At 43.2% G+C, this 24,858-nt stretch overlaps 2 protein-coding genes across 4 annotated transcripts; one reads left to right on the plus strand and one right to left on the minus strand.

The window, feature by feature from the left end:
• Nucleotides 1–20: 20 nt before the first annotated feature.
• becn1 (beclin 1, autophagy related) lies at nt 21–10,990 on the minus strand. Of its 2 annotated transcripts, none has more exons than XM_080455993.1 (12): nt 10,816–10,990; nt 9,824–9,987; nt 8,943–9,007; nt 8,394–8,452; nt 7,865–7,955; nt 6,896–7,032; nt 5,797–5,991; nt 5,124–5,270; nt 4,630–4,779; nt 4,023–4,083; nt 2,962–3,104; nt 21–1,899 (listed from the first exon to the last, which is right to left on the minus strand). In XM_080455993.1, exons 2-12 carry the CDS (start codon nt 9,948–9,950, stop codon nt 1,731–1,733), a joined length of 1,344 nt encoding a protein of 447 aa, XP_080312119.1. In that variant the 5' UTR covers nt 9,951–9,987; nt 10,816–10,990; the 3' UTR covers nt 21–1,730. The 2 variants fall into 2 exon arrangements, with proteins under 2 accessions (XP_080312119.1, XP_080312120.1); XM_080455994.1 differs by having other exon boundaries at nt 9,824–9,980; nt 10,812–10,990.
• Nucleotides 10,991–15,428: 4,438 nt separating this feature from the next.
• Nucleotides 15,429–23,791, plus strand: LOC308104432 (kelch-like protein 3). 2 transcript variants are annotated; one of them, XM_080454836.1, is made up of 11 exons: nt 15,429–15,744; nt 16,949–17,083; nt 17,178–17,369; nt 17,522–17,668; nt 18,846–19,014; nt 19,616–19,780; nt 21,934–22,062; nt 22,224–22,412; nt 22,585–22,713; nt 23,284–23,452; nt 23,547–23,791. In XM_080454836.1, exons 1-11 carry the CDS (start codon nt 15,448–15,450, stop codon nt 23,668–23,670), a joined length of 1,845 nt encoding a protein of 614 aa, XP_080310962.1. In that variant the 5' UTR covers nt 15,429–15,447; the 3' UTR covers nt 23,671–23,791. The 2 variants fall into 2 exon arrangements, with proteins under 2 accessions (XP_080310962.1, XP_080310963.1); XM_080454837.1 differs by having other exon boundaries at nt 19,631–19,780.
• Nucleotides 23,792–24,858: the final 1,067 nt, after the last annotated feature.

Here is a 24,858-nt window from a genome sequence, read left to right on the forward strand (position 1 = left end):
GGGGGAAGAAATAACTTGCATGTGTCACAAATCACTTTATTGTAAAGCATGCAGTGTTACACAATAGTTGCTTTCAAGCATACGTCTCTATTAACAGTAATGTTAGTGTTTAATGTAAAATTGAATTACCAAAATCCTACAATCCAACCCCAGTCATCGGAGCCAAGCTCCATGTCACCCACACAGGTGATTAGAGAGACTAAGGCTGATTAGACTGCTTCTTCACAAGACAATAACGGAAATTGACACATCGATAAGTCTCAGCTTGCGTTGGCTTCGACGCCCGGGGCGCAGCCAATCAAATTGTGGCAACACCCTAACAGGCGCTTACATAACTGACAGGTCTAATTCTATAACAAGAAGAGGTCTAATCAGCCTGAAAACAACTGTGTGGGTGAAACTCAAACGTTCTACGGTCAAGTATATGTTTTGAACATTAATCACATGGTTTGTATAAGGGTGTCAGTGCGTAAAGGACCCTTACACACAACACACATCTCTGAACTGACAGAAGGCGGTACCGTTTGTAGGTTAAGTATTGTTGACAGTGCATGCTTATCCGTCTACGTGGTAACAGATACAAGGTGTTAGTCCATGTACATGAGTTCACTGGTTATTGAGACAGCTACAGAGTAAAAAGTGTTCATTTATCCATTTTGTAACTCTTGAGTATACAAATGGGGTTACATTTGTATACTCTTAAGAATTGCTGTGTGCACCGGAGTCACATGCTCTTATGGTGAAGTTCTGTTTCTACAGATGACAGGAGGACATTCCTTAACCCTGTCTTGGCAGCTTTAGTGATTAGAGTCCATCAGTGTTAATGTTTTGGCAGCTGAAATGTGTCTGTACATCACTGCACACTGTGGAGCACTGACTGGAGCTATGGACCTCGGTAGAACCGTTGGTTGTACAGTTAAACCGGTCATGATACACGCACAAATAGCTGTTGCTGCTCCTGTGATAAACAACTGGAAGTAGTGACTGAATCCATTCACTTTCTGTATTGGCAAAGCAGGCCTAAAAAAGCACATTAACCACATGAACCCTAGCGTCCCTATTCTGAGGCAAACGTTAGGCTATTTTTGGCAGAGATTTGGTGTAGAGGGGGGAAAGGAGCGGACCAAGTACACCCTCGGGGACCCCGGTCAATTAAGTAGGGTTTAAGTGGTTAAAGCTGCCTACGTGTCTACTGCTATAGATGGAAAGCCAGTAGTGGTTTAAATTGATCTAGTATCTACTTCTGGTGTCTAACTCACAGAGCATAGAATGCAACAGATAAAGATGATGATGTACAATATTTAGATTTACGCTGATCATGCCCTGGTAGCTATTACAAACCAAGGTTCTACCAAAGTTCAACATGGGTTGAGGACTACTCTATGATCAAAGTATTGAAGTAAGTGTTCTGACATGTCTCCAAGCCAGTGGTTCTTAAACCTTTTTTTTTTTAATTAAAGGGGCCCCATAACTCTCAGAGTGCATTTGTACACTGTCAGAGTTACAGACCTGTAAGGGTCCATTTGGAACCCTGTAACCCCTGAGCCTGTCCCCCACATTGAGAACCACTGCTCCACGCCTTCCTGCAGAATTCAACCACTAGAGTCCATAAAGAATGTTAGCAGACCTCCTATAATACTTTTATAGGATTCTTGCTAACAACACGATGTCCATTATGTCCAACGGGGTGCACGGTTCCAGTCCCTTGTTCCCTCGAGCAGGAACCAAACTTATCGGTTGTAGAACTGAGAGGAGACCCAGGCCAGTCCCCACTTGAGGTTGGTCAGCATGAACTTCAAGGCCTTGGTCCACTGCTCCTCCGAGTTGAACTGGGTCTTGATGGAGTATGAACCGCCGCTGCCTCCCGTGTCTTCGATCTTGCCCTTCTCCACGTCCATCCTAAAACCATACAAGTAAAACGCATACAATGGAATGGTCACATACACTATGAAAGCCAACTTCCAACACTAATTTGTGTGGTGTCCTCTTTTTTTTGCTGTGTTTGACAATATAAACAAATATTTGAAATCTTTTTTTGAAATGTGCAGCACACTGAGTCATGCTCCATAAGTCTTAGAATGTATTACCACACAAAGTGTGGCGGTCCACCTGATTCGGATGTTATCAATGCATTGAATGGGACATTATCACGTTGAATCAGACCATTGAATGGGCAAAGTAAGCGACATACTGACCTACCGACAGCGATGACTTATAAGTTTCGGTTTAGAGGCGTGCAGTCTCAAGCGAACTGGAGCCACGAGAGGGACCACCGAGCAAGCTAAAGCGAGTAAGTTGCCGTCCCAAACGTTGCAACGTTCGCTTAAGCCTACTCAGCGTCGTCCGAGTTATAAACCGATAGGCACAGAATCGTAAATCATGTTGTGGGGACTGCTCTGCCTCCGGGTAGGTCAGTATGTCCTGATTACGCCCAATGAATGGTCTGATGAATCGTGGGTAGGTCAGTATGTCCTGATTACGCCCAATGAATGGTCTGATGAATCGCGGGTAGGTCAGTATGTCGCCTACTTTGCCCATTCAATGTCTGATAAAATGTGATATTTTGTGATATCACATTCAGTGCATTGATAGCATTCGAAGCCGGTCTGACGTTTCGAGCCTAGGTGGCTCGCCTCAGACCTGAGGAAATAGCCACCTAGACTCAAAGCGTCACGCTTTGTGTGTTAATAAATTGTAATGACCCAGTTTGCGGACTGAATATTTGTTTCTGCCCCCTGCACCTGGCACTTTATAGTCTGATGTGCGTGCTTTTTCTCTTTTCTTGTTTATTGCACCTATAATAATATATAACATGTCCAAAATAGAGGTGCCAGGTTCAAAGTGATAGATCATCAAATGGTGTCGTGGGCCTAAATAAGCCTGTACAGCCATGGGAGGTCTCCCTTATAACCTCAATAACACGCTCCCATTCATCCCGCCAGAATGTTTTCAGGCACTTGCCTGTAGGGCAGACAGAAGCCTGTGTCTCCCTTCTCCACCTCCTCTTTGAACTGCTGGACGCAGTCGAGGAACGCCACCATGGCGTGGTCGAACTTGTTGTCCCAGAAGAAGCGCAGGCCTCCTGAGCAGTACAGAGGCAGTTCCTGAAAAGCACACCAAGAGACAATGCATGGAATTAAGCCAAATTTAAATATCATGACTGAATTCTAATCTGTGATTTGTGAAACAGCATGAAAGGACCCCCCCCCCCCCTCGCGCTCAGTTTCCTAAACAATGTAGCACAATATGTAGAATTATGATGTTTAGCCATTATCGTTATAAAGCTATTATGTTCTTGCTGTTCTACATACAGCCAACCGGTTGAAGAAATCACAGATTGAGGCTTTAAGCTTTGCTTGTATGAAATATCCGAGCCCATTAGGGTTTTAATGGAAGATGCTTCTGAACATGTACTCTATTGCTAGTTAGTTTGACCACTTCAAATACTATTTTAATCTTAATATAACTAATGACTGAAAATAGTCGATCTACAAGCTCACAAAACGTTGCAGCGCAACAGCTTGTAGAACGGCTATTTTCGGTGCGCAACATGTTTCCATAGAAGACATGCAGGTTTCTAAATGACTGAAGCGACTGAGAACTTTAATCCATGCAAATGGCAGACAAACGTTTATCGAGCCTTGGGTGGGAGTTGGGTAATTTTTTTTAGCAAGTCTAGTTTATTTGAATTGCAAATAACCCACAAATCATACACACATCTTGGTTAAAAGACATTTGAGGATAAAACATAACAAATTCCTGGAAACAACTGAATACAGCATTTAACATGGATCATTTTTTTTTTTTTTAATTAAATCTTCCCTGGCCCTTTTTTCCCCTCTACACCAAATTGCTTTGCCAAAAATAGCAGATCGGCTATTTTCGCCATAATCTTTGCCTATTTATGTCTTTCCTGAAATAGAGATGCTAGAGTTAATGTGGTTAACGGGAATATCAGTGGACATGTGACAAACCACAGCCAGTGTGGTTTATTAAGGTTTATAAAGTTGTTGTTTTTTTACCTTGGACTTGTCAGTCAGTGACTCCAGGAAAGAGTGGTTTCCGTACGGCACCAGGCGATACCTGCAACCGATGGATGACAGCTGAGTAATGCATCCTGGAGTGGGTGGCTTCAACACTTTAAACCCCTGTCGTCTTGGAACTGGACTTCAGAGTTAACTGCACTTTGACCACTTAGATTCTACAACAAATCTCTTCGCCAGAAATAGCAGATCTACAAGCTGACGATGGCGATGGATCGTGAGCTTGTAGAGCTGCTATTTTTGGCTAGTGTTCCCCCCCAGAATATTGACGCTGGGGTTCAGTGTCTTAAACAACAAATTAAACGCACATCCTCTGACTATCCAGGTCTTCTACAGTGGATGTAAAATTCCAGTATTTGAATCAAACAAGTCAAGTGGTTCAACCAGAATCCACAACTCCACAGAAGCACCACCATAGCATACATATCTTCTTTGTGTTATTGATCCAATTCTGCATATTGATCTACTGACAAAGTTTGAATCCCATTAAGAGTTTTCATTGTGTTATTGAAGAAGTCAAACTATCTGCGTCTATCTTAGGGATGTGTGTGTGTGTGTGTGTGTGTGTGTGTGTGTGTGTGTGTACCTCTGGAAGCGCAGGCCCATCTTGTTGGCCAGTGCGTGCAGCAGCAGTACGGTCTGTCCCCAGGCAGCATTGATCTCATTCCACTCCACAGGGACACTGGGAAGGCGACCCAGTCGGAAGTTGTTGATGGTTCCAAACTGACCGCTGTGCCTGGTGGCAGTACAGTGGAGAATGTGCTATTCAGTAATCTCCCTTTTTGCCTTGATTGATGAATGATTTTGTTTGCTAGTTTTTAGCCTTTGAACTAGTTATTTTCTTAATAAAGTTGCAAATCAATGGATTTATTATTATAATAATTATAGATTCAGTAAGTGTCTTGTGAGCTGACAGTAGGCATATGAACTGTATGTAGTTTGCTCATTGGACGTAGCAGAGACATCACTGAGCACTGCTGTGCCAATAATTTTTGTCATTAATAACCCATTAACAGTTTGTGAAAGGGACAGTTATTCTAAGGTTATATGAGACTATTACTCTGGATGTGTGTGTGTTACCAGATGTGGAAGGTAGCGTTGAAGACGTTGGTCTTCTTCAGGCGGTCCAGTTGGGTCTGACAGTAGCGCATCTGGTTGTCCACGCTCTTCAACTCGTCATCCAGCTCCAGCTGCTGACGCTTGAACTCACTGTACTCCTTCTGGTACCTGATTCAATTTTAATAAAACATAATTGATGTGGGGGGATTGATTTGCTTTGGTTTAAACATTTCTTAAAAATAGCAAATAGCTGATCTACAAGCTCACACCAGTTGTCAGCTTGTACAGTAGATCTGCTATTTTCATTATTTTAGCACAACACTGTGCGGCAAAGTATGAAATAACAGTTAATTGATTTGTTTATAGAGGAAACTTGTTTTTTTTAAACGCTTCTCGATTAATCGAAACAGTAATCGAAGAAAGCTACTGAGTGGTGCAGCCATACTCTCTTCTCTCCCTCTCCTTCACTCTACACACACACACACACACCTCTTTACACACCTGCAATTGAGGCTAATGTTCTAAACATCATGTTCTCTGCTATCACATACATACGCCATCTATATATATCTTTATTCGTTTTATTTTACATGTTTCTATCTCTTCTGCTCTCACTCAACCTCTCTCTTCACCTACTTCTTCACACCTGTAAACCTGTGATGGGACAACAAAGTGTGATTGTCCTCCTACTCACTGCAGCTCCTCGGTGTCCAGCTGCTGGGAGTGCGTGCGTCCCTGGGTGACCTCCAGAGCCACGGCGGCCCTCTGCTCCTCCACCGCCTCCAGCTCCTGGACCAGGGCCTCCTCCTCCTCGTTCAGCTGACGGAGCTCCGCCAGCAGACTGTCCTCCTCCTCCACCCGCAGCTGGGACAGCAGCTCCAGGCACTGCCTAGAGACAGAGGGGTCAGGGACAAGTCACTCACATTAGGCTCCGTCTCGTGTGCAAGGAAGCGTAAATACGGTCTACGACAGTGTTTTGCCAAGGACCGCCCATAGCCCCATACCTTCTTCTGATTGGTTGAAATGAAAGAACAGGAACTGGCTGTTTCTGCCACAAAACCGCAGATTTTTTTGCCGATAAAGAATAGTTATGTTATGTCCCGATAGGGACAGAATCTTGAATCATGTTTTGGGGTGAGCGTTTGGCACAACTGCCAATCAAAGTGACTACTGGCCAATCACAGTGCGTCTTTTCCGGGACTTGGCAAAACACTGTCGTAGATTGTATATACGCTGCGGGGAAGCCTCCTTGGTAGGTAGCATAATAAAAGGGGCCTACATGCTCCAACCGACATCCAAAATGTCTTCGGACAGGGTAGGTGATAACTACAAAATGAACGGACTGAGCGGTCTCAGAACTTGCTTCGGACGCTCCTGCACCCCTAGATGTTCTTCTGACTATCCGAAGACAGTTCGGACAGTGCGATTGGTCAGAAGTTGGGTGGGCGTTATATATTTGCGACGCGATAGTGCGGTCTTGCCAACACCAACTCGGGACCCCTGAACTTGCTGCCCTCCACACCCTCCTGTCTAGCTTCAGGGACTTGAGCTCTACAGTGTTGTTAGCTCCGCTGTTGTGCCGCAGTGCATCTACGTAAGTGGTGCGCTTATGCGGACATCAGATGGCTTATTTTTAAGTATGTACCTTTTATTATTATAACCATTCGGCGAAAATAACCGATCTACAAGCTCCCAAAGCTCACAATTGAGCTTGCAGATCAGCCATTTTTGCTATTTGTCGTATGACGAAGTATATACGTTTTTAATTGTGAGCGCAGTGGGCTTGTATTTACTTGTAGTTCTGGCATTCGTTCTCTGTGATGTTGAGTTGTGTGTCCAGGTGGTCCAGCAGTGTGTCCGTACACTCCTCACACAGCGGGTGGTCCACGTCCGTCTGTCCAGACATGATGTCAAACAGGTTGCTGGTAACCTGCAGAGACACAGGACAGGCACACACACAGAGTCATCCGTTTGGATTAGGGTTCAGGTCACTCCATTTGTACACTCTCAGAGTTACAGACCTGCAAGGATCCATTTGGAACCCCTATAGCACTGTTTCCCAAACAGTGGGTCGGGACCCATGTTCGAGTCGCGGACCAATTTTTATGGGTCGCGAGTAAATATCCCCTTTTTGTTTTGTTTCCTACATTTAAAACACACACACACACACACACACACACACACACACACACACACACACACACACACACACACACACACACACACACACACACACACACATATGTATATATATATATACATACATATATATATATATATATATATACATACATATACATATACATATTATTTCAAAAGAAAAAAATGTTTAAACAGAAGAAATCTCAACTTTTCATCAATTAAAGACAATTCCAACAATTTTCAAAAGTCTTTTCTAAATAAAATCAAATAATCTCCATGAACAATATTTTTTTTTAAAGAAGTAGTGAAAATAGCAGATCTGCAAGCTCGCGACGCGTTGTGCGCTTGTATATCTGCTATTTTCACTAGTTTGGGTGCCGGGCAAACGTCTAATTTCTCTTTTGGGTCTCGAGCTAAAAGGTTTGGGAACCACTGCCCTATAGGAATAGTTAAAAGGGAACCGCCAAGAGATGGGACATGGTTGTAGATGGCATAACAGCGAGAGATGGTAGATGGGACAACAGTGAGAGATGGTGGATGGGACAACAGTGAGAGATGGTGGATGGGACAACAGTGAGAGAAGGTAGATGGGACAGCGGTGGTGTTATTGCAGGGCTCACCTTGAGTCTGCGGCTCAGGTTCTCCATGGTTCCTCCGTCAGACGCCTCTCCTATCAGAGTGAAGCTGTTGGCGCTCTCTGTCGACATCATCCTGCACACAGCAAAGAGTTTATTTAACCCCATGTCCAACCTGCCGTCTGTATTTTGGGCATGTGATTACAAGAATATTCTATATTTTTGCCACACGACTCCATCGTACGAGGAAGTATAAATAGGGATTGAGTGGTATAAAGTGGTTAACACCAAAGAGGGTACAAAGGGAACCAAATGGCATTTGATCCCATTTGTACAAGCTTCTGAGGTTAAATTAAGAGTAAGGACTTTATTGTCTGTGAGAGTGTTTAGCAGCTGTGGAACATTCTGTGTCATCATAATCAACATTTTGCAGTTTGAGATAACAAAACAATTATGCGTTTCACTATGAGGTCTTCATCATTTCACACTGAATGATCAGCCAGGCTTGTAAGACTCAACATGAGAGCCATTTAAACTGGTAGCGTTTGGAACTAGGGATAATACAAGGTCTCACCGTGCAGGAGGGATGTATTTCCTGGCAACTCCATCTTGCTTGCTTTCCACAAAGGTCTCCTTGGAAGGAAATGAAAAAAGACGTTCAGAGAAAAATTACAGTGAGTGGTAGGTAGGTACAGTAGGGTAGGTAGGTAAAAATAGGTAAACTTAAGTCTGGCCTAGCCATCTGCAATTGGACTGACTGGACTGGCGTAATGTATAACTTAATAAATAATGTTTATAGTATAATGTACAATACTACTGTATATCACCAGTATATAATCAATCGTCAATGAATGGATGTATATTATGTACAGAATATTGACAGTATAATGAGGTTTAATATATATGTACAGTGTCAGCCAGCCTACATTAATTTCCAGTTAAATTTCAGAACTTTCAGAAGAATTATGATAGATTCTTGGTTTACCTATGATCCTACATGACTATTTCTATGCATCTGATACTACCTTGTGTTTACCTTGCTTACTGTAAATCGCTCTGGATTAAGAGCGTCTGCTAAATGCCTACATTGTAAGAAGGAAAGGAAGGAGGTTTCAAAGCGTACCTCTGGTGCAGTCTCCCCTTCATTGCTGTCAGTCTGTTTACTAGGAGTCACAGTGACCAGTGGAGCTGTTCAGAGAGAGAGAGAGAGAGAGAGAGGCTAGTCACCTGATGGCAGATCGGACAGGTCACATTTTGGACGATGAAATACATGTCAAGACATTATCTACACCTGTGCTTCATTCTCACCCTATGGATCAAGACCCTTAACCACTTAAACCCTCTAGACTTAGTAAACTGGACATCAGTTGGCTCTCTAGCACCCCTCTACACCAAATCTCTTCTAGCTGTGTCCATCTGTCCCGTCCTTTGGACCGGAAGGTTCTGGGTTCGATCCCGGCCGCCGGCACCTCGGCATGCGAGTAGCGTGGCTTGGTGCGGTAAGTACCTGGAGCTAATGGTAGGTGTTGCGCGCCACCTCAGCAAACCCATCTCCCAGGGTTCTAGCTTTCTCACGCCGATACTGACAATAAGCCTCTACGGCCTACTTACTTAGATGAAAAAACCTGATGATCTGCAAGCTCACAACGCCTTTTAAGCTTGTCGAGCTTTGGCTAATATTCCATTTCTAAGTGTATCGTGAGTAGGCCTGTCACAATTATTACATAATCGTCCAATCCCAATTTCTTTTGCATAATCGTCATAATCATTTGGAAACATTTGCGAATAATAATAAAAATAAAGACAGTAGCAGATCTACAAGCTTACAACGGGTCACGATCAGCTATTTCCGCTATTTAAAAATGTCTTTGAAAGTATAAAATGAGTAAATGTGTCAGACATGTCTTTGTTAATCGTGACAGCCCCTAACCGTGAGACATGGACAATGCAAACACTCTGGCATTCACTACAACAACAACACAGATATGGGACAACGAGCCTTACCGATAAGCTCCTGGATGGTGACCCGGTCCAGGACGTTGAAGGAGGTGTCCAGCTTCAGAGGCTGGCTGCACCGCTGACACACGAAGCTCACCTGCATGGTGCTGCTGGACGACTTGGAGGCCTCCATCCCTACTGCTGCTACTGGCTGCTGCTGCTGCTACTAGCTGCAAGTCAAATCACAGGCACACAAGGGTTTCCTTTGGTTTATTAGACCAGTGTGGGTCAGGGTCCCCACATACTGTAACAGTAAAGTGATAATTTACTGAATTTTAAGAACTTTTTAAATACCTAAAGAGAAATGAAATGAAAAGGAAAAAAAAATCAGAGAGAGAGGGGGAAAAAAAGCAGATCTACAAGCTTGTAGAGCTGCTATTTTCACAATATTTCTGTGGGAACTGAGTCAAACTAAATGTAATGCCTCAACTCCTACAATTACAAGTCCTTGTCAGGGTGGGTGTTATTTATATGCTATGTTGATGAATTGAATACATAGGACCACAATTTCCATTGCAGAGTTGCTCACAATGCGACGCATTGTAGCTTGTAGATCTGCTATTTTCAAAAGATTTACATACATTTTATATATTTGAAAACTTGGGAAATGTGAATCCTGCATAATGAGTACTTTTACTTTTGGTACTTTAATTACATTTTGATGCCAATATTTTTGTACTTTTACTCAAGTAAATTTTGAGTTCCGGACTTAAGAGTATTTCTACATGGCAGAATTGATACTTTTACTTAAGTAGAACATTTGAGTACCTTTCCCACCACTGGTTCTCTCTGCATTCTATGTGATCATTCATCAACATACATAAGATGTCACAATAACATTTGTTGTTACATGCTGAGATTGATAACTGTTATCAACACACACGACATCTTAATTGAAACACTGCTAATTTCACCATCGAAAATGTACCAGTTTGAACTGCTATGTGTGGATTAGCTGTTAGCTTAGCAGCTTAATAGTACACAAAGGTTTGACTCACTGTTGTTGTCGTCGCTCGGAGGGTTAACTGTGCTTCTAATTAAACGCAGGCCAAGCGCTCGGCTTTTAAAATAATATCTATATGAAATGTTTTAGTTTACACATTTAGACGCGATGTTTACATATTTTTTCCTCCTCAGAGTCACGGGACGGTGAAGTTCCTTGTTGTTGTTTTGACCGGATATGCCGCACGAGGCCGCGTTGCCAGGTTTTGTGAGAGAAACAAGCAACCACGTATATGAAAACGAGCCCAAACGAAGCAATTTAGAGAAGCGTCTGGCTGCAGACCTATTCCACGAGACGAGCTCAACACGGACGAGGTGGTGACGTCACGTTCCAGCAGAAGAGGTCCTGCATAATTGTGTTTTAACCACTGGGGGCAGTACCGTTGAGTTCTTCTGCTTCTCCAAACAAAGAAGAAGGAGACTTGGACAAAAAAAAGAAAAAGAAATGTATATGCAATTAAAATTGAATGAAGAAATGTGTAAACAGAGCGGTGTAACATTGCAACTTTGCAATTACATTAATGTAGAAAACCTAAAACGAAAAGAATAAGTACAGTGGCCCCAATTTGCCAAATAAACAAACAATTATTTATTTGTGAATAAAATGTAATTTAATATAACAGATTTTTCAAAAACGTGGGAGCCAAGTTTTGTACCACCAGGTCCACGCGGTGCTTTGGCCGCGGCCTGCCACTTCACTTAACGCCCGCCGAGGGGTGCTTAAGAGTGGGTCCACGGGACCACCTGGAGAGCCGGGCCCGGGTGTCCCCCGGAGGCGTGGGTCCCCCGGACTGGAGCGAGTACCCAGCTTCGAGGCTCCCTGGGCCGGGTCGAAGCCTCCCCGGGGGTCCCTGGGGGTCCCTGGCCGGAGAGGCCCGAGCCGACCGGCCGAGTGGCCAGGGTCGAGCCTCTGGAGCCGGGGACCCCGGGGGTCCCCGGACTGGAGCGAGTACCCAGCTTCGGGGCTCCCTGGGCCGGGTCGAGGCCTCCCCGGGGGTCCCTGGGGGTCCCCGGCCGTGGGTCTGGAAAAAGGACAAAGTCCTGCGGTCGAAAAAGAGCAGATCCACAAGCCGCGGGGCGCAATACCGCCGGCGTCCACAAGGTGGCGCCGTCCCCGGTCCCTGGTCCCCATCGGGGGTCCATGGACCACCTCCTACCCAGGGACGGTGGCTCCCGGGGCGGGTAGAGCGGGCAAGTGTGCACCCGGCACTGTGCCGTGAGGCACTGGGCTCCCTGGCCCTTGTCCTGTGTGAAGGGGAGAGCCAGGGAGAAGGGCCAACTGGTGCCATCTCGTAGGTAGGGACCATGCCCAGGACAGAGGCACCTTCCTGGGGCAGCGATGGGCCACGGACCGCCCAAAATCCTTGTTCTCAAAAAAAAAATCGAAAATGTTTCTAAGTCCAGAGCTCCCAGGAAGCTCTGGGCTCGAGGCCTCTCCCCTGCTTGAAATTTCGCATGGGGGGAGAGTGGCCACTTGTACCATCGGGTAGGTAGGGACCATGCCCAGGAAGAGGCACCTTCCTGGGGTAGCGATGGGGCGGCAAAGACCCCCAAAATCATGGTTCTCAAAAAAAAAATCGAAAATGTTTCTAAGTGTCTGCATGGGCTCCAGAGGTCCCCGGGGACCCCCTGGAGGACCCCCAGCCGAAAATCCTCAACTTTTTTAGGCTTGTCGATCTGCTCTTTTTCGGGCCAAAACGGCCGGTACCGACCGGGCCGTGGGTCGCCCGGGGCCGGGGGAGGGCTCGTTGGATCCGGGCCGGGGCTGCGCACGCGTCGGTGCCCCCCCCGGGTCCCATGGATGCCGCCCGGGGTAACTGCGGCCGAAAAACCCGAAAAACGCTCTGGAGAGCCCAGGAGCCCAAAAGAAAAGAAACACCCCTTTAATACATTTCCGTTTCCGAAAAAGAAAAGAAACACCCCTTTAATACATTTCCGTTTCCGTTCTCTGGACGAGGTCCACGAAAGGAGGTTTCCATCAGTGGAGGTCCCGCCCCCCGGTCACGTGCTCATTTTGCGCTTCAGTCTGCAGCCAGACCCTATTGGGCCAATTAGTTTGTTAGCTCATGTGGCCTATTAGGCCACATGAGCATAGCCGAGCACAGCTACTGAGCACAGCTATTTTCAAAAACTCTTGCAATAAAATGTAAAATATTTCATGAAAATATTTGAGAACGGTCCACTGGTTTAAATTATAATAATTATTTTTGGAAGCAAGCCTAAATAAGCAACTACACTTTAGAAACAAGCCCCAAAAAACGCAACCTGCAACTGTTTACTGTATATATTTTTCTCTTAGATTTCTATGATGTTTTGTTTTGCATAGTATATCTGTAGCTATATTGTTTTCTTGGGTTTAAAATCCTCTTAGCAGACCTTGTATTGAACTGTACTTTCCTTTTTTTGCAAACTGCTAAAAAAGTATTCAATCAATCAATAAAACAAACCAATTTTACAAGCAACTTTACAGAAAAAGAAGCTCAAAGACGCTTATAATAAAAGGACATGGCAACCCTGTATATAAGGCAGAAGGAGCTGCTTCTTCTTTGGAGTTTTATTAGCCCTGAAACATGACTGTCATACCATGACAGTCATGGAACCACTTGTTCCTGGTTTGCGATTTTTTTTACATTTACAATTGTCACATCTACATAAACCTTCATATTTCAAATATAAAGTGCTGACCCCCACGCCATGGATGTAACAAGTTGAGGTGCACTAATCTAAGTACCCGTATGTTTTTTATTGTCCAATCAAACTTATTGTAATCCAATCGGCGGCCATTTTCTATTAGTTTTTCTATGTATCAGAGTGCAATACACATCTTAACCAATAGGGTCGCGTAGTTAAAAGCATTGGAGAAAATTAAAACAAATGGCCGGCAATCGGATTAAAATGCTTTTTATTGAACAATACGGAAAATACGGGTAGTTAGACCAGTGCACTTTAGCTGGTTACATCCGTGGCTTGGAGTCAACACTTTATATTTGATCTGAACGTTTATGCGGATGTAGCAGTTGTAAATGTAAAAAAAAAAACACACACCAGGAACAAGTGGTTCCGTGACGCTTGTGACATACGAGCGTCATGTCTAGCACCATGGCTAGACTCCAACCTGCTTCCGGTCTCTTAAAAAGGCGGGCGCCTACTTCACGCAGACACGGGAAGTAAACCGGAGATGCCAAGATGGTGAGTCAGTCTTGCTAGTTTGGTCTCAGTCAGCTGTTGAACCTGAAACCCTATGCCTGGCTGTGACTTGTGTGGAAAGTACACGTGCGTAACATCCAAGAATCTCCGTTGCTTCTACAAGGTAATGAAACAATACTATTTTTTGTTACGTGTAGCAGAACAGAGGTAGGAGGCTTTGAACGCATTGAACTTGTTTTACCCTGTTTTTACCTCCAGCCTGTGAGTGACAAGTTTACTTTCGCAAGTACCTTAATGAAGCTCAGTTCTCCCTAACAGCCATCAGGGAGCGACATAACTGCACATATAATTAATAATATACCTATGTAGAAGGGGTGCAGTTGGTATCAAACATTTTCATGTCAAGGACCCCCACATTCATAGTAGTTATAACTCTTACCTTGAAATGTAATCTAGGTTTAGAGTAACAAGGAGTCTTAAAAAAGTATCTGGTTTACTTGAGTTTATTTGCACAGAAGAGACAAGGTGGTAACGGCATTAAAATATTCTCTACTTGTAATACAAAATGTTCCCCAATATAACAGACAGTTTCTTTTATTAACCCCACCCCACAATATAATATCAACGTGAACAGGGGCGAAGGCTCCTTGTCTGTGCTGAGGCATCATGGATAAAATGCAGCCACAACTTTCACGGGAAAGAAAGAGTAGTCCAGGGAGCAAGGACATCTTATATCGCCAGTTACAGAACTGTCCCCACTGAGCATTTTTCGGGCTATTAGACGTCTAAAATACGTCTAAGGGCTAGGCTAAAACGGGGTTATAATTGAAAGTTTTTTAGCGGTCTAGGCTTAGCCTAGACGTTGATTAGCTGTTTTTTAAGCGTCTATTTATAGACCGTCTATATTATAGACGTTGAAATGACGTCTATAATATAGACGTCTATATATAGACGCTTAAAAAACAGCTAATCAACGTCTAGGCTAAGCCTAGACCGCTAAAAAACTTTCACTGTTAGACCAATTATAACCCAGTTTTAGACGGAGGTCTAATAGACGACTATGGCTCAGTGGGATCCCTTCTGAGCAAAATACATCATGCTTTATGCAATTAACCAAAATGATACAAATCAAAATCTAATACACTATTGATTATGAAATATCTAACAATGGACATCTTAACAGTTTTCAGCTTGTTGTTGGGGTGAGATCCATAGGTATTTGACAATTAAAGAATCGTTAGAATCTAACCATTTATTCCATCTTCTTCTACTACTGTCCTATAGGCTGGTCTAGCAAAGTGAAACATGGCTGAAATGATTCCAGTCGATGCCAGTTCATCTTCCTGCCCTGTGGATGTTATCAAAGAGTTGGGCGGCCATAGCTGAGTGGTTAGTGAGCCCGCCTAGGGAACCAGAGCTGGCCCTGGTTGCCCCAGGTTCGATTCCAGGCTATCCCAGCATATGTGCCGATGATATGAAATATGTCCCTGAGCAAGACTCTTAACCCCAATTGCTCACAGGTTCTCATTGGAAACAAGACCGCAAGGACTTTCATGAACGACCTGTTAAAAGGAATTATCCTTATCCTTAATGTACCGCTGCCCTCACTGGTCCTGGAGAGTGAGGTGTTTGTGGAGACCAGCCATCCCAGCAAGGTCTTAGAGGGCCTAAACCGTCATCGACTCAACAATGTTTTCTGTGATGTGATTCTCTGCTGTGGGGGACAGGAGTTCCCCGGCCATCGCAATGTACTAGCCTCCTTTAGCTCTTACTTTGAGGTAAATGTTTAGTACCTCTACTGAAAGGATAACCCCTTGAGATGTATCATCTAGTTTTCGAGGGGTTTGTTAACAATTATAACAATACAACACAGATGGCCTGGCTGTCACCACCCAGCTTTACATTACATTACAGTCATTTAGCAGACGCTTTTATCCAAAGCGACTTACAATAAGTGTATTCAACATAGGTAGGGAACGAAAACTACTAATCACCAGAAGTCTTTAGTGCATTTTCTGCAAAAACAAGCAACCAAGAGTATACCTAGCGCTAAGGTAAAAGTGCAATATATCAGCTACCTATTTCCTTAAACAGATGAGACGGGAAACTCCCTGGCCATACCTCTCTCTTCCAAGCCAGGCCCAGCGGGGTGCCATGACAAAGAAGCAATATGTGTGACATGGCCTTTTACATAATAGTTTGATCAAAGGGTTGATTGAAACAAGACCAAGGTGTTGCTCACACCCCAGCCAGGCGCGACCAGCCAGAACAGCATGGAGCAATACATGCAATGCAACACACCTTATCACAAATAAACAAAGAGTACAATAGACCGAACAATACAACAAATACATCCATACATACATGGATGTATTTGTATGCACACATTTATTGACCTGGTGCTGTTAAAGGACGACTTCACCCATTTTCAACCTATCTTCATATAATTGGTCCTCACTAATGCTCATGATAAAATGGTAAAAAAAAAATCAACTCGGTCTGTGTCTCAGAGGAGGGCTGTCAGTTCAGAGTCCCGTCTACCAGTGACATCATCAATGGGGAATCCAAGCTAATAGAAACTGCAGGCTTTCTATTCCTGGAAAGTTGCAATACAATAATAGAAGCCACTGTTCTCGTGTTAATAAAAATCGAAATAAATCTTGTTGGAAAAAAAAATCCTGCTTAACGATGATGTCACTGGTAGACAGGTTTCTGGACTGTCCTCAGTCCTCCTATGAGACACAGACAGAGTAGATTTTTTTACCATTTTATCATGAGTATTAATGAGGACCAATTATATGAAGATAGAAAATGGGTGAAGTTGTCCTTTAAAGGAATGACATTCAATTCTGCCTTGGCTTTCATGTGAACTGAATATCATGTTATATTCAAAGAATTATAATTGCTGACACATTGTAAATAATTAGAAAATCCTAAACCATAAACACTAAAACCAACCATTCAACCTTTTCAACTGCACAGGCAATGTTTACAACAGACTTGATGGAGTCCAAACAGGAAAGGGTGTCCATCAGTGGAGTGGAACCTGAGATGATTGGCTTGATGTTGAACTATGCATACACTTCAAAGGTGGTCATCTCCACAGAAAATGTGCAGGTGATGTACAGTATTATCATCATAAACCTTATTCATTTTCAGATTTTGACCTGCATCTTTGCTTAAGACATATTACTTTGTTCATTTGGTCTAGGCCCTGCTATCAGCATCACACTTGCTGAATGTCACAGCAGTTCAAGAGGCCTGCTGTCATTACATGGAGCGTCACATGGATGAAAAGAACTGTGTAGCGATTCTCGGCTTGGCAGAGGCCTACTCCTGTCAAATGTTGGAGAAAAGCAGCGTGGATTATGTTATTAAACACTTCAATGCCGTCTACCAGCAGGTAATATTATTATTAATAATGTCCCATTTGTCCTTTTCACCAAACAAACTACCTATCACCAGTGAGCACTTCAGAGAATAAAAGGTCACTTCAGGCAGTATGTGAACTGGGTTATAATGTATCAACTAGTCTACTGTATTTCATGTCCCTAGGAAGAGTTCCTCTCTCTCTGTGTGGACAGACTGACAGAGATCTTTGCCAGTGATGATCTCAATGTGTCCAGGGAGGAGATGGTGTTTCAGGCGGCCATGATGTGGTTAAACAAGTGTCCTAGTACCCGCAGACAAAGCTTCGAAAAGGTAACGGTTAATAAATAAATATAAAGTGTGTGTGTGTGTGTATATATAAACTGCCCACAAAAAGTTCAGAAACGTAACTTCTGTCGATTATGCTCTCCTTTAGTATTGTATTTTATATCATTTGTTATCATTGATTTGTCACCTTTACAACGAGGTGCAGCTTGTAAGAATCGAGCATTTGTGGAATGAGCAACACAGCTAAACGTGTGTGTAGCGCCCCCAAAATATTTTGCCAAAATCCCCTGTAACATTATTCTGTTGGTATTCACCCTCGTTTTGAGTTGCTTGGTGGATTGGATGATTGCACTCTCCCACAGTACTAAGGAAAAAACAACACATACTGTATTGGCCATTTTTACACTTTATACATTTTACACTCAGTGTCAGGGACCTCAGTAACGTTTGGTACACAGCCACAGCAGCTTGGCACCTCCTCATGCTGGTCACCAACCTACTGTAGTAGCCACATTTTGCTGTGGGATGGCATCCCGTTCCTCAACCAGGATTTGTTGCAAGTCAGCCAACGTGGTTCTGTTGGTCACTTTAGCACGTACAGCACGCTCACGCTGATCCCACAAGTGTTCAATTGGGTTGAGGTCTGGACTCACGGCAGGCCATTCCATCCTCTCCACTCCCAAATTCTGGAGGTACTCTGTGATGATCCAGCTCTGTGGCGGTCTTATCCTGAAGGGACAAACGCGGCATCTTTCAACCAGTGTTGCTGCTTGGAGCATACACAAACTTGACAAAGTTGCAGGACCCAGGCACACACGAAGCTCTAAACGAGAGTGAATACCAACAGAACACTATATTGCAGGGGATTTTGGCATTTATTTTGCAGCACTACCCACATTTTGCTGTGTTGTTCATTCCACGAATGTTCGATCCTCACAAGCTGTACCTCGTTGTTAAGGTGACTAATCTACAATTAAAAATGATATAAAATACAATACCAATTAGTATTATTAAAGGGGAGAAATAATCGACCAAAGTGAAGTTTCCAAACTTTTTGTGGGCAGTTTATTTATTTGTCACATTTTTTTTTTTTTTTGCTGCTGTCTTGTTGAAGACCGCAGTTAACTTTAAAACAATTAATACAAATATCTGTGAATTTGATGTTGTTAACCCAATATCCAGTTAGACTAGTAAATACTTTGTGTTCTATTTTATCTTTAAGGTGCTAGAGAAAATCCGTCTTCCTCTCATCAGCCCCTCGTACCTCCATGATGTGATTGAGTCTCTGGATGTGGTGAAAGAATCCCAGGGCTGCCAGAGGCTCATCTCTGAGGCCAAGAAGCAGGATGTCCTGCCCTACAGCCACAGAGCACAGCCACGCTGGTCCACAGGTACCCTGCCTCACACATGCATGCATGTTGCAACTGATGGTGGAAAATTTGTTTTTAAGTTGGGATTTCCAGTGCCGAGACAAATACCTCAAATTTGTACCTGGCAATAAAGATTATTCAGATTAATTTCTTTGGTGTGGCGATTGGGGATTTGGGGGAGTGTATTTTACTATTTTGTGTTCATAATTATTATAGAATCATTATTTCATAATTAGATTTTATATTTCATGGGCTTATGTTTTCCGTTTTCAGAAAGGTTAAAACATGGCAGGCTGCATAGTGCAAAGTTTGTACCAGTAAAGACACTAAAAACATCAAAGACTCGTACACTCGTAGCTGCAGATGCTAATTGTATTTAGGACCAAAGAACAACAATAAAAACACAGCGATGCTGCCTTCTTCGGAGGCCACCCTGAAGTGACTGCCATGTTTTTACCCTTGTGTAGTTTTTAACCTGATCAGGAAACGTACTACAAAATTGGCCAAGGGTTTCCATGCCCCCCTTATAATTTCAAATGTATGTACTTTTTCTCCTCATTAGCGACTACTAATTGGTGCTATGTTGTTAACATAACCTTTCACCTTCTCACTCAATACTTAGTCTGTGACTATCCAGTGCCTGAAGTCATAGTGACGGTGGGGGGAGAGGATTACGACGCGGAGGAGATGCTTGACACCTTTGACAGCTTTGATGCCCTGACAAATCAGTGGAGCACTTTGGGCCGTCTCCCTTTTGCTGTATGCAGGCACGGTCTGGTTGCGTCAGGTGAGGAATACCATCAGATTTAAAGTAGATAATAAAACTTGAATTACTTAGGCTACTGGGCTACTAGGCTGCTGGATCACGTAACTTCGCTTTATTCTTTACGCCATGATTACACATTCTTCGGACACATTGTTGTTGGTGTTATTCTTTTTATTTGCTCCTGGATCGTGTAACTTTATTCTCTACACCATGCAATGTCATGCTGCTTATGTGTCTTTGTAATGGTAATGAACATTGGGTCAGGAACGCGGTAGCCTACTAATATGTGATTATTTTGACGGTAGCACGTGTATTTATGTTTAATAAAAGTTTACTTCTCTTTGTAGCATATGGTACGGACGTGTGTGTTCTGTCTGTGTTTGCATGACAGCGCGAGGGATCACGCATCATAGAGTCGTTATCAGAGAAAGCGCACGTCATATGAAATTAACAGGTTGGGCTCAGGCAGACCCTTGTCGGGCTGGGGCCGGTCTTGATCACCACGCTTTTGGGCCTGTTCAGGGCTCTAGTAGGTACATGGCCCCCATGGTACCTTATGTCACAACACGCTGGACATATCTTGGTGAATCTCTGTGAATTTCTTGGCTTGATAATTGAGCCATCTCAATAATACAGTAGAGGCAAAAAGACATTTTTGGACTGTCCTGGTCAGTGGTGAGCTATGGATTTTTGAACTATGGGGGCTCTATTTTATGACGTCACGTGCACGGGCGCGCGGGCACGTGCGTGCGCAGGCATGTGCACATAGCCACTCAGCTCAGTGCTAGAAATACTGTATTCAACATGTGATTATTCATGTAATTATATTTCTTATTATTTTGTTGCATTGTTAATTTGTTGTTTTTATTTTTGTTTCAATTAATTAATTATTTTATTTTCCTTTTAGTTTTATATAAAAGCCCTTTACATAGATTCACCCACACATAAGTACTTAAAATAATCAGTCAACTTGTCTTTACTTGAATTACTTTTTTTTTAAGACTTACATTGCTTTCAAAACAGTGGTTTTTAACACCTAATCTGCCAGAATTATTTCAGATTTTTTGCTTTTTTTTTTTAGAACGCAGATCTGCGTCTTTGGCAGCCAGGCGAGCGATTAAATAGAACGCAGATATGCGTCTTTGGCAGCCAATGTGTTAAAACAAGTAAAAAATTAAAAAAATACCCTTTTGCTACTCACCAAAACAAAGACGGTTTTATGGAGTTGAAAGCCTACTCTACTAAATGGGAACACTGTGAGCCTCCACCTCACGTCTAAAATACACTTTTTGGCCAGAAAAGAAAATATTTCACCGGAATTAAAACATGTTTTTGGTTACTCCACAGTGCCCTCTACAGATCTGGTCAATGGAATTTTCCTATTGACCAGATTCTTCCTTCCGGTGAAATATTTTCTTTTCTGGCCAAAAAGTGTATTTTAGACGTGAGGTGGGGGCTCAGAGTGTTCCCACTTAGTAGAATAGGCTTTCAACTCCATTAAACCGTCTTTGTTTTGGTGAGTACCAAAAGTGTATTTTTTTATTTTACTACAGACGAGAGGCTGCGCTACCGCGGTGCGAGGGGAAAGAATCGAAAGTACCATAACGTTAAGGAGAACTCCTTCTAACGCTATGGACCAGAGCTAGACAGGGATAAGTTTGTGAGTGTCTGGTAGGCTACTAGCTCTTGTGTCCTCTGCTAAGCGATTAACCCTTTCACACTCCATGGCTTTTCTCGAGTAGCCTAATGTTATGCAAAGCAGCCAGGTTGAGGCCATTGTTTAAGGTGTTAAAGACGGCTCGCCCCTGACGGTGCGTTGTTGTGTTAATGATTGACGGCTCGCGGGTGGCTGACGGTGTGTGCTCGTGCGTGCATGTGGAGCTGCTCGTGCATGTGGAGCACGCGCGAGCCCCCAGCCCCCATAGTGTCAGAACTAAGGGGTCGCCGACCCCCTGGGCACCCCCTAGAGCTCACCCCTGGTCATGGTGACGTCACATCAATGAAGACCTTTCAATTATTTTATATTATCTTTAAAGGCCATGTATATTGAGGTCTGAAAACAAAACGCTCTACCTATTTTGGTGAATTTCTTGGCTTGATAAGTGAACCATAGTACAGAAATAGTGGCAAAATTAAGAATAACTCATTTTAACTCCACTCTTCTCCCACCTTAGGCTCTACTCTGTATCTGGCCGGAGGAGAATTTTCGAACGGTTCAATCAGTAGGCAGCTGTGGCAGTATGACCATTCCCATAACTCATGGTTGGAGATGGCTCCCATGAATGAGGCACGCTGTGATTTTGGTAAGACTGTCAAACTATTGTGTTATTCAATTTAACTTTAAGGAATGACTGCTAAAGATTGTTGACTTGGTTACGCAAGAAGAGGCTGTATATGACCTTGTCATCAGCTCTAATTATCAGGTTTTTCCCCCCTCCTTGCACACCCCCATTGTGGTCCATAGGCCTGGTGATGCTGGATGGCTGTGTGTTTGCAGTAGGGGGCTGTGATGTGCATGGGATACGTGTGGACTCAGTAGAGCGTTATGACTCCAACACCAACACCTGGCAGCTCTTGGGGACTGTTGGCATATCCGACATGCATTCCATCCTCCCTGGAATGGTCGCAGTAGATGGACTGATCTATTGTATTGGTATGTAACAGGATTATGCGCCTGCACGTTCAGCCTCCTTGATTTCATGAAGTTCATTTTTTTGGGTAATGTATGTAAAGCATAATGAAAACGTCCATAAGCCTTCTAGTACATTTGATTCATTCTCCCATTGACAATGAATAATGTTTACCATGTCCTCCTGTCCTCCTAGTTGGCTCTTGTGAGAAAGAGGTGTACACGTACAACCCTAATGCATCTGTATGGACAGAAGTCGCACCTAGGCGTATAGAACGTTCTGGTTCAGCTGTCTGTACTCTCCAAGGAAAGATCTACGTTATAGGTATCGTACTTGTTTTTAATGCCTCTTAGTTCCACAATAGACTAACTTCATCTGCACTGTAGTTTGTACACATAGCAGACTATCCTGTTAAAGGTAGGGTAAGTTATATATATTTAAATGTATTTTGTTAAAAAGTGAAGGCACTATATTCTGATAGTAATCATTGCTATGGAGTGTTTGTTCAGTAACAGGGTCTCTCTGTCTCTCCAAATCTTTAATAAACAGAACATACATTTTCAGGTGGGTTGCACATTTTCAGCTTATCAGGAGAGAGTAACCAATTATGTTAATTGTGTTACAGTTCCAATGCTGTTTGCTCATTTCTTTGTGTCATCACTCCCAATTTCACTTGTTTGTCCTGTGTGAGTTGTGCCTCCTGATTGGATCAAATTGGTATCCCGACCTGAAAATGGGTTTTCTTCTGTTTACCAAAGAGCTGGAGAGACAAGCTTGCTTAACAAATACATGAATATAGAGCTATTTAACACATATTTTAGCAAACAGATATCACTTACCCTACCTTTTTTTTAACTAACAGTCACTATCCTGTTAATTCATTTTTATATATAGGTGGTCGTAAAACAGCGTATACAAAAAAGGTGGAATCCTACAACCCCGAGACCAACCAGTGGACCATGTGTGCCCCCATGAAACGGCCACGCTGCTGGCCAGGCGTGGCTGTGGTGAATGGAAAGATATATGTAGTAGGAGGGGAGGATGTGGACTGGCAGACGCTCAGGTAAGAGGCTGTTGCTCCTTGAAAATCTGGGAAAAGGTGGCTGTTTGTAAACACCAGACATTTATCTCATGGCTTTTGGTCTCTCTTCATTTAGAAATATCGATACCATCGAGCGGTACTGCGGAGAGACGAACACGTGGGAAATTGTGGGGGAGATTCCCGGTTCTCGCGGGAGTCGCAGATGTGCGTCTCTCAGGATGAGGAGGGATGCACATTGAATCTGCCACAGGTGATACCATACCAATGAACCGAGGAGAAGATGACAGAAACACTGTGAAAAAGGATTTATATTACATACATATTACATAATACTCTGTCAGATGCTCCGCCAGGTGATAGGGTTTGAAGAACTCAAAACTAAGGGAAAATTGGAGGAAGACTTGGGTCAGAATATTGTTCAGAGAGAGTGGACCACCATTTGCATAGATGGTCATTGCATTGATAACTTGCATGTTTTGGTCTGGTCTTCCTTGACTAATGTAATTGAAATTATCACTTTTTTAAGTATTCTTATCGTATTTACATCTCTTTATATTTTTGTGTTTTATGTTGATTGTTTTGATTTTGGGTTATATTGTTTTACACCACTTACAGCTCCTTGACTTTCGTTTCGGGCATCTAGTACGGATGCCTCCCGAGCGTATCCCTAGGGAGGTCCTCGCTGCACGTCCTACTGGGAAGAGACCGTGGCAGACCAAGGACCAGATGGGGGGATTATATCTCCACACTGGCCTGGGAACGCCTTCGGGATCCCCCAGGAGGAAGTTGCTAATGTTGCTCTGGAAAGGGAACAAGTCACATGCTCCCTGCTTTAGTGACAAAGACCAGTAAGCTTCTAACTGAGCTGGGGAACAACTTTGTGGCAAGATTTCAGAAGGCCCTTCAGAGAAGGTTTAACTTGTGAGTCTTGTGTGCTTGGGTCCATTTTATTGCAGCGATGACAAAGGAACATGAATCCATAGCAACTGTGACCACTGAGAATCCTCAGTCATTGTTTACAGGTTACAACATTGTGTTACGAATGCCAGATCAGGTCTAATCTGGTAGTTTACCAGACAATGTGTATTTCTGCATAATTATTCTGTGATGTTCATCTGTTATTTGGGTACTTGAGTATGAGTCTGTCCATAACCTTATTAGACAAATACCAGTTTTTTTTAATTACATTTTGCATCAGTATTTTTTGAAAGTCCAACCAGTGGAAAAAGTTGACACATTGTATGCTATTGTTTTGTGACTTGTACAGTCTGAACCCTTGCCTTTAATGTCTGTTAGCAGTCTTTTTTTATATTGCTAACAATCTGTCTAATAAACATGTTGAATTCAGTAACCCATTAATGGTCTCTTATTTTCCCCAAAGGTTCTAATCATAATGATCATGTATAACCACTTGAAATAATACCAGT

The sequence above is a fragment of the Gymnoscopelus braueri genome (genome assembly GCF_963280865.1).
Source record: "Gymnoscopelus braueri genome assembly, chromosome: 17".
Lineage (NCBI taxonomy): Eukaryota > Metazoa > Chordata > Actinopteri > Myctophiformes > Myctophidae > Gymnoscopelus > Gymnoscopelus braueri.

Coding starts and splice junctions, on each gene's coding strand:
- becn1 (XM_080455993.1), bottom strand. CDS start 9,950: ATGGAGGCCTCCAAGTCGTCCAGCAGCACCATGCAGGTGAGCTTCGTG. Junction 7,033..7,864: donor ACCTGAGCCGCAGACTCAAG/GTGAGCCCTGCA, acceptor GTGTCTCTGCAG/GTTACCAGCAACCTGTTTGA. Junction 5,271..5,796: donor CTGGACACCGAGGAGCTGCA/GTGAGTAGGAGG, acceptor AAATTGAATCAG/GTACCAGAAGGAGTACAGTG.
- LOC308104432 (XM_080454836.1), top strand. CDS start 15,448: ATGTCCCTGAGCAAGACTCTTAACCCCAATTGCTCACAGGTTCTCATT. Junction 17,084..17,177: donor TCTCCACAGAAAATGTGCAG/GTGATGTACAGT, acceptor CATTTGGTCTAG/GCCCTGCTATCAGCATCACA. Junction 23,453..23,546: donor GTGGACTGGCAGACGCTCAG/GTAAGAGGCTGT, acceptor CTCTTCATTTAG/AAATATCGATACCATCGAGC.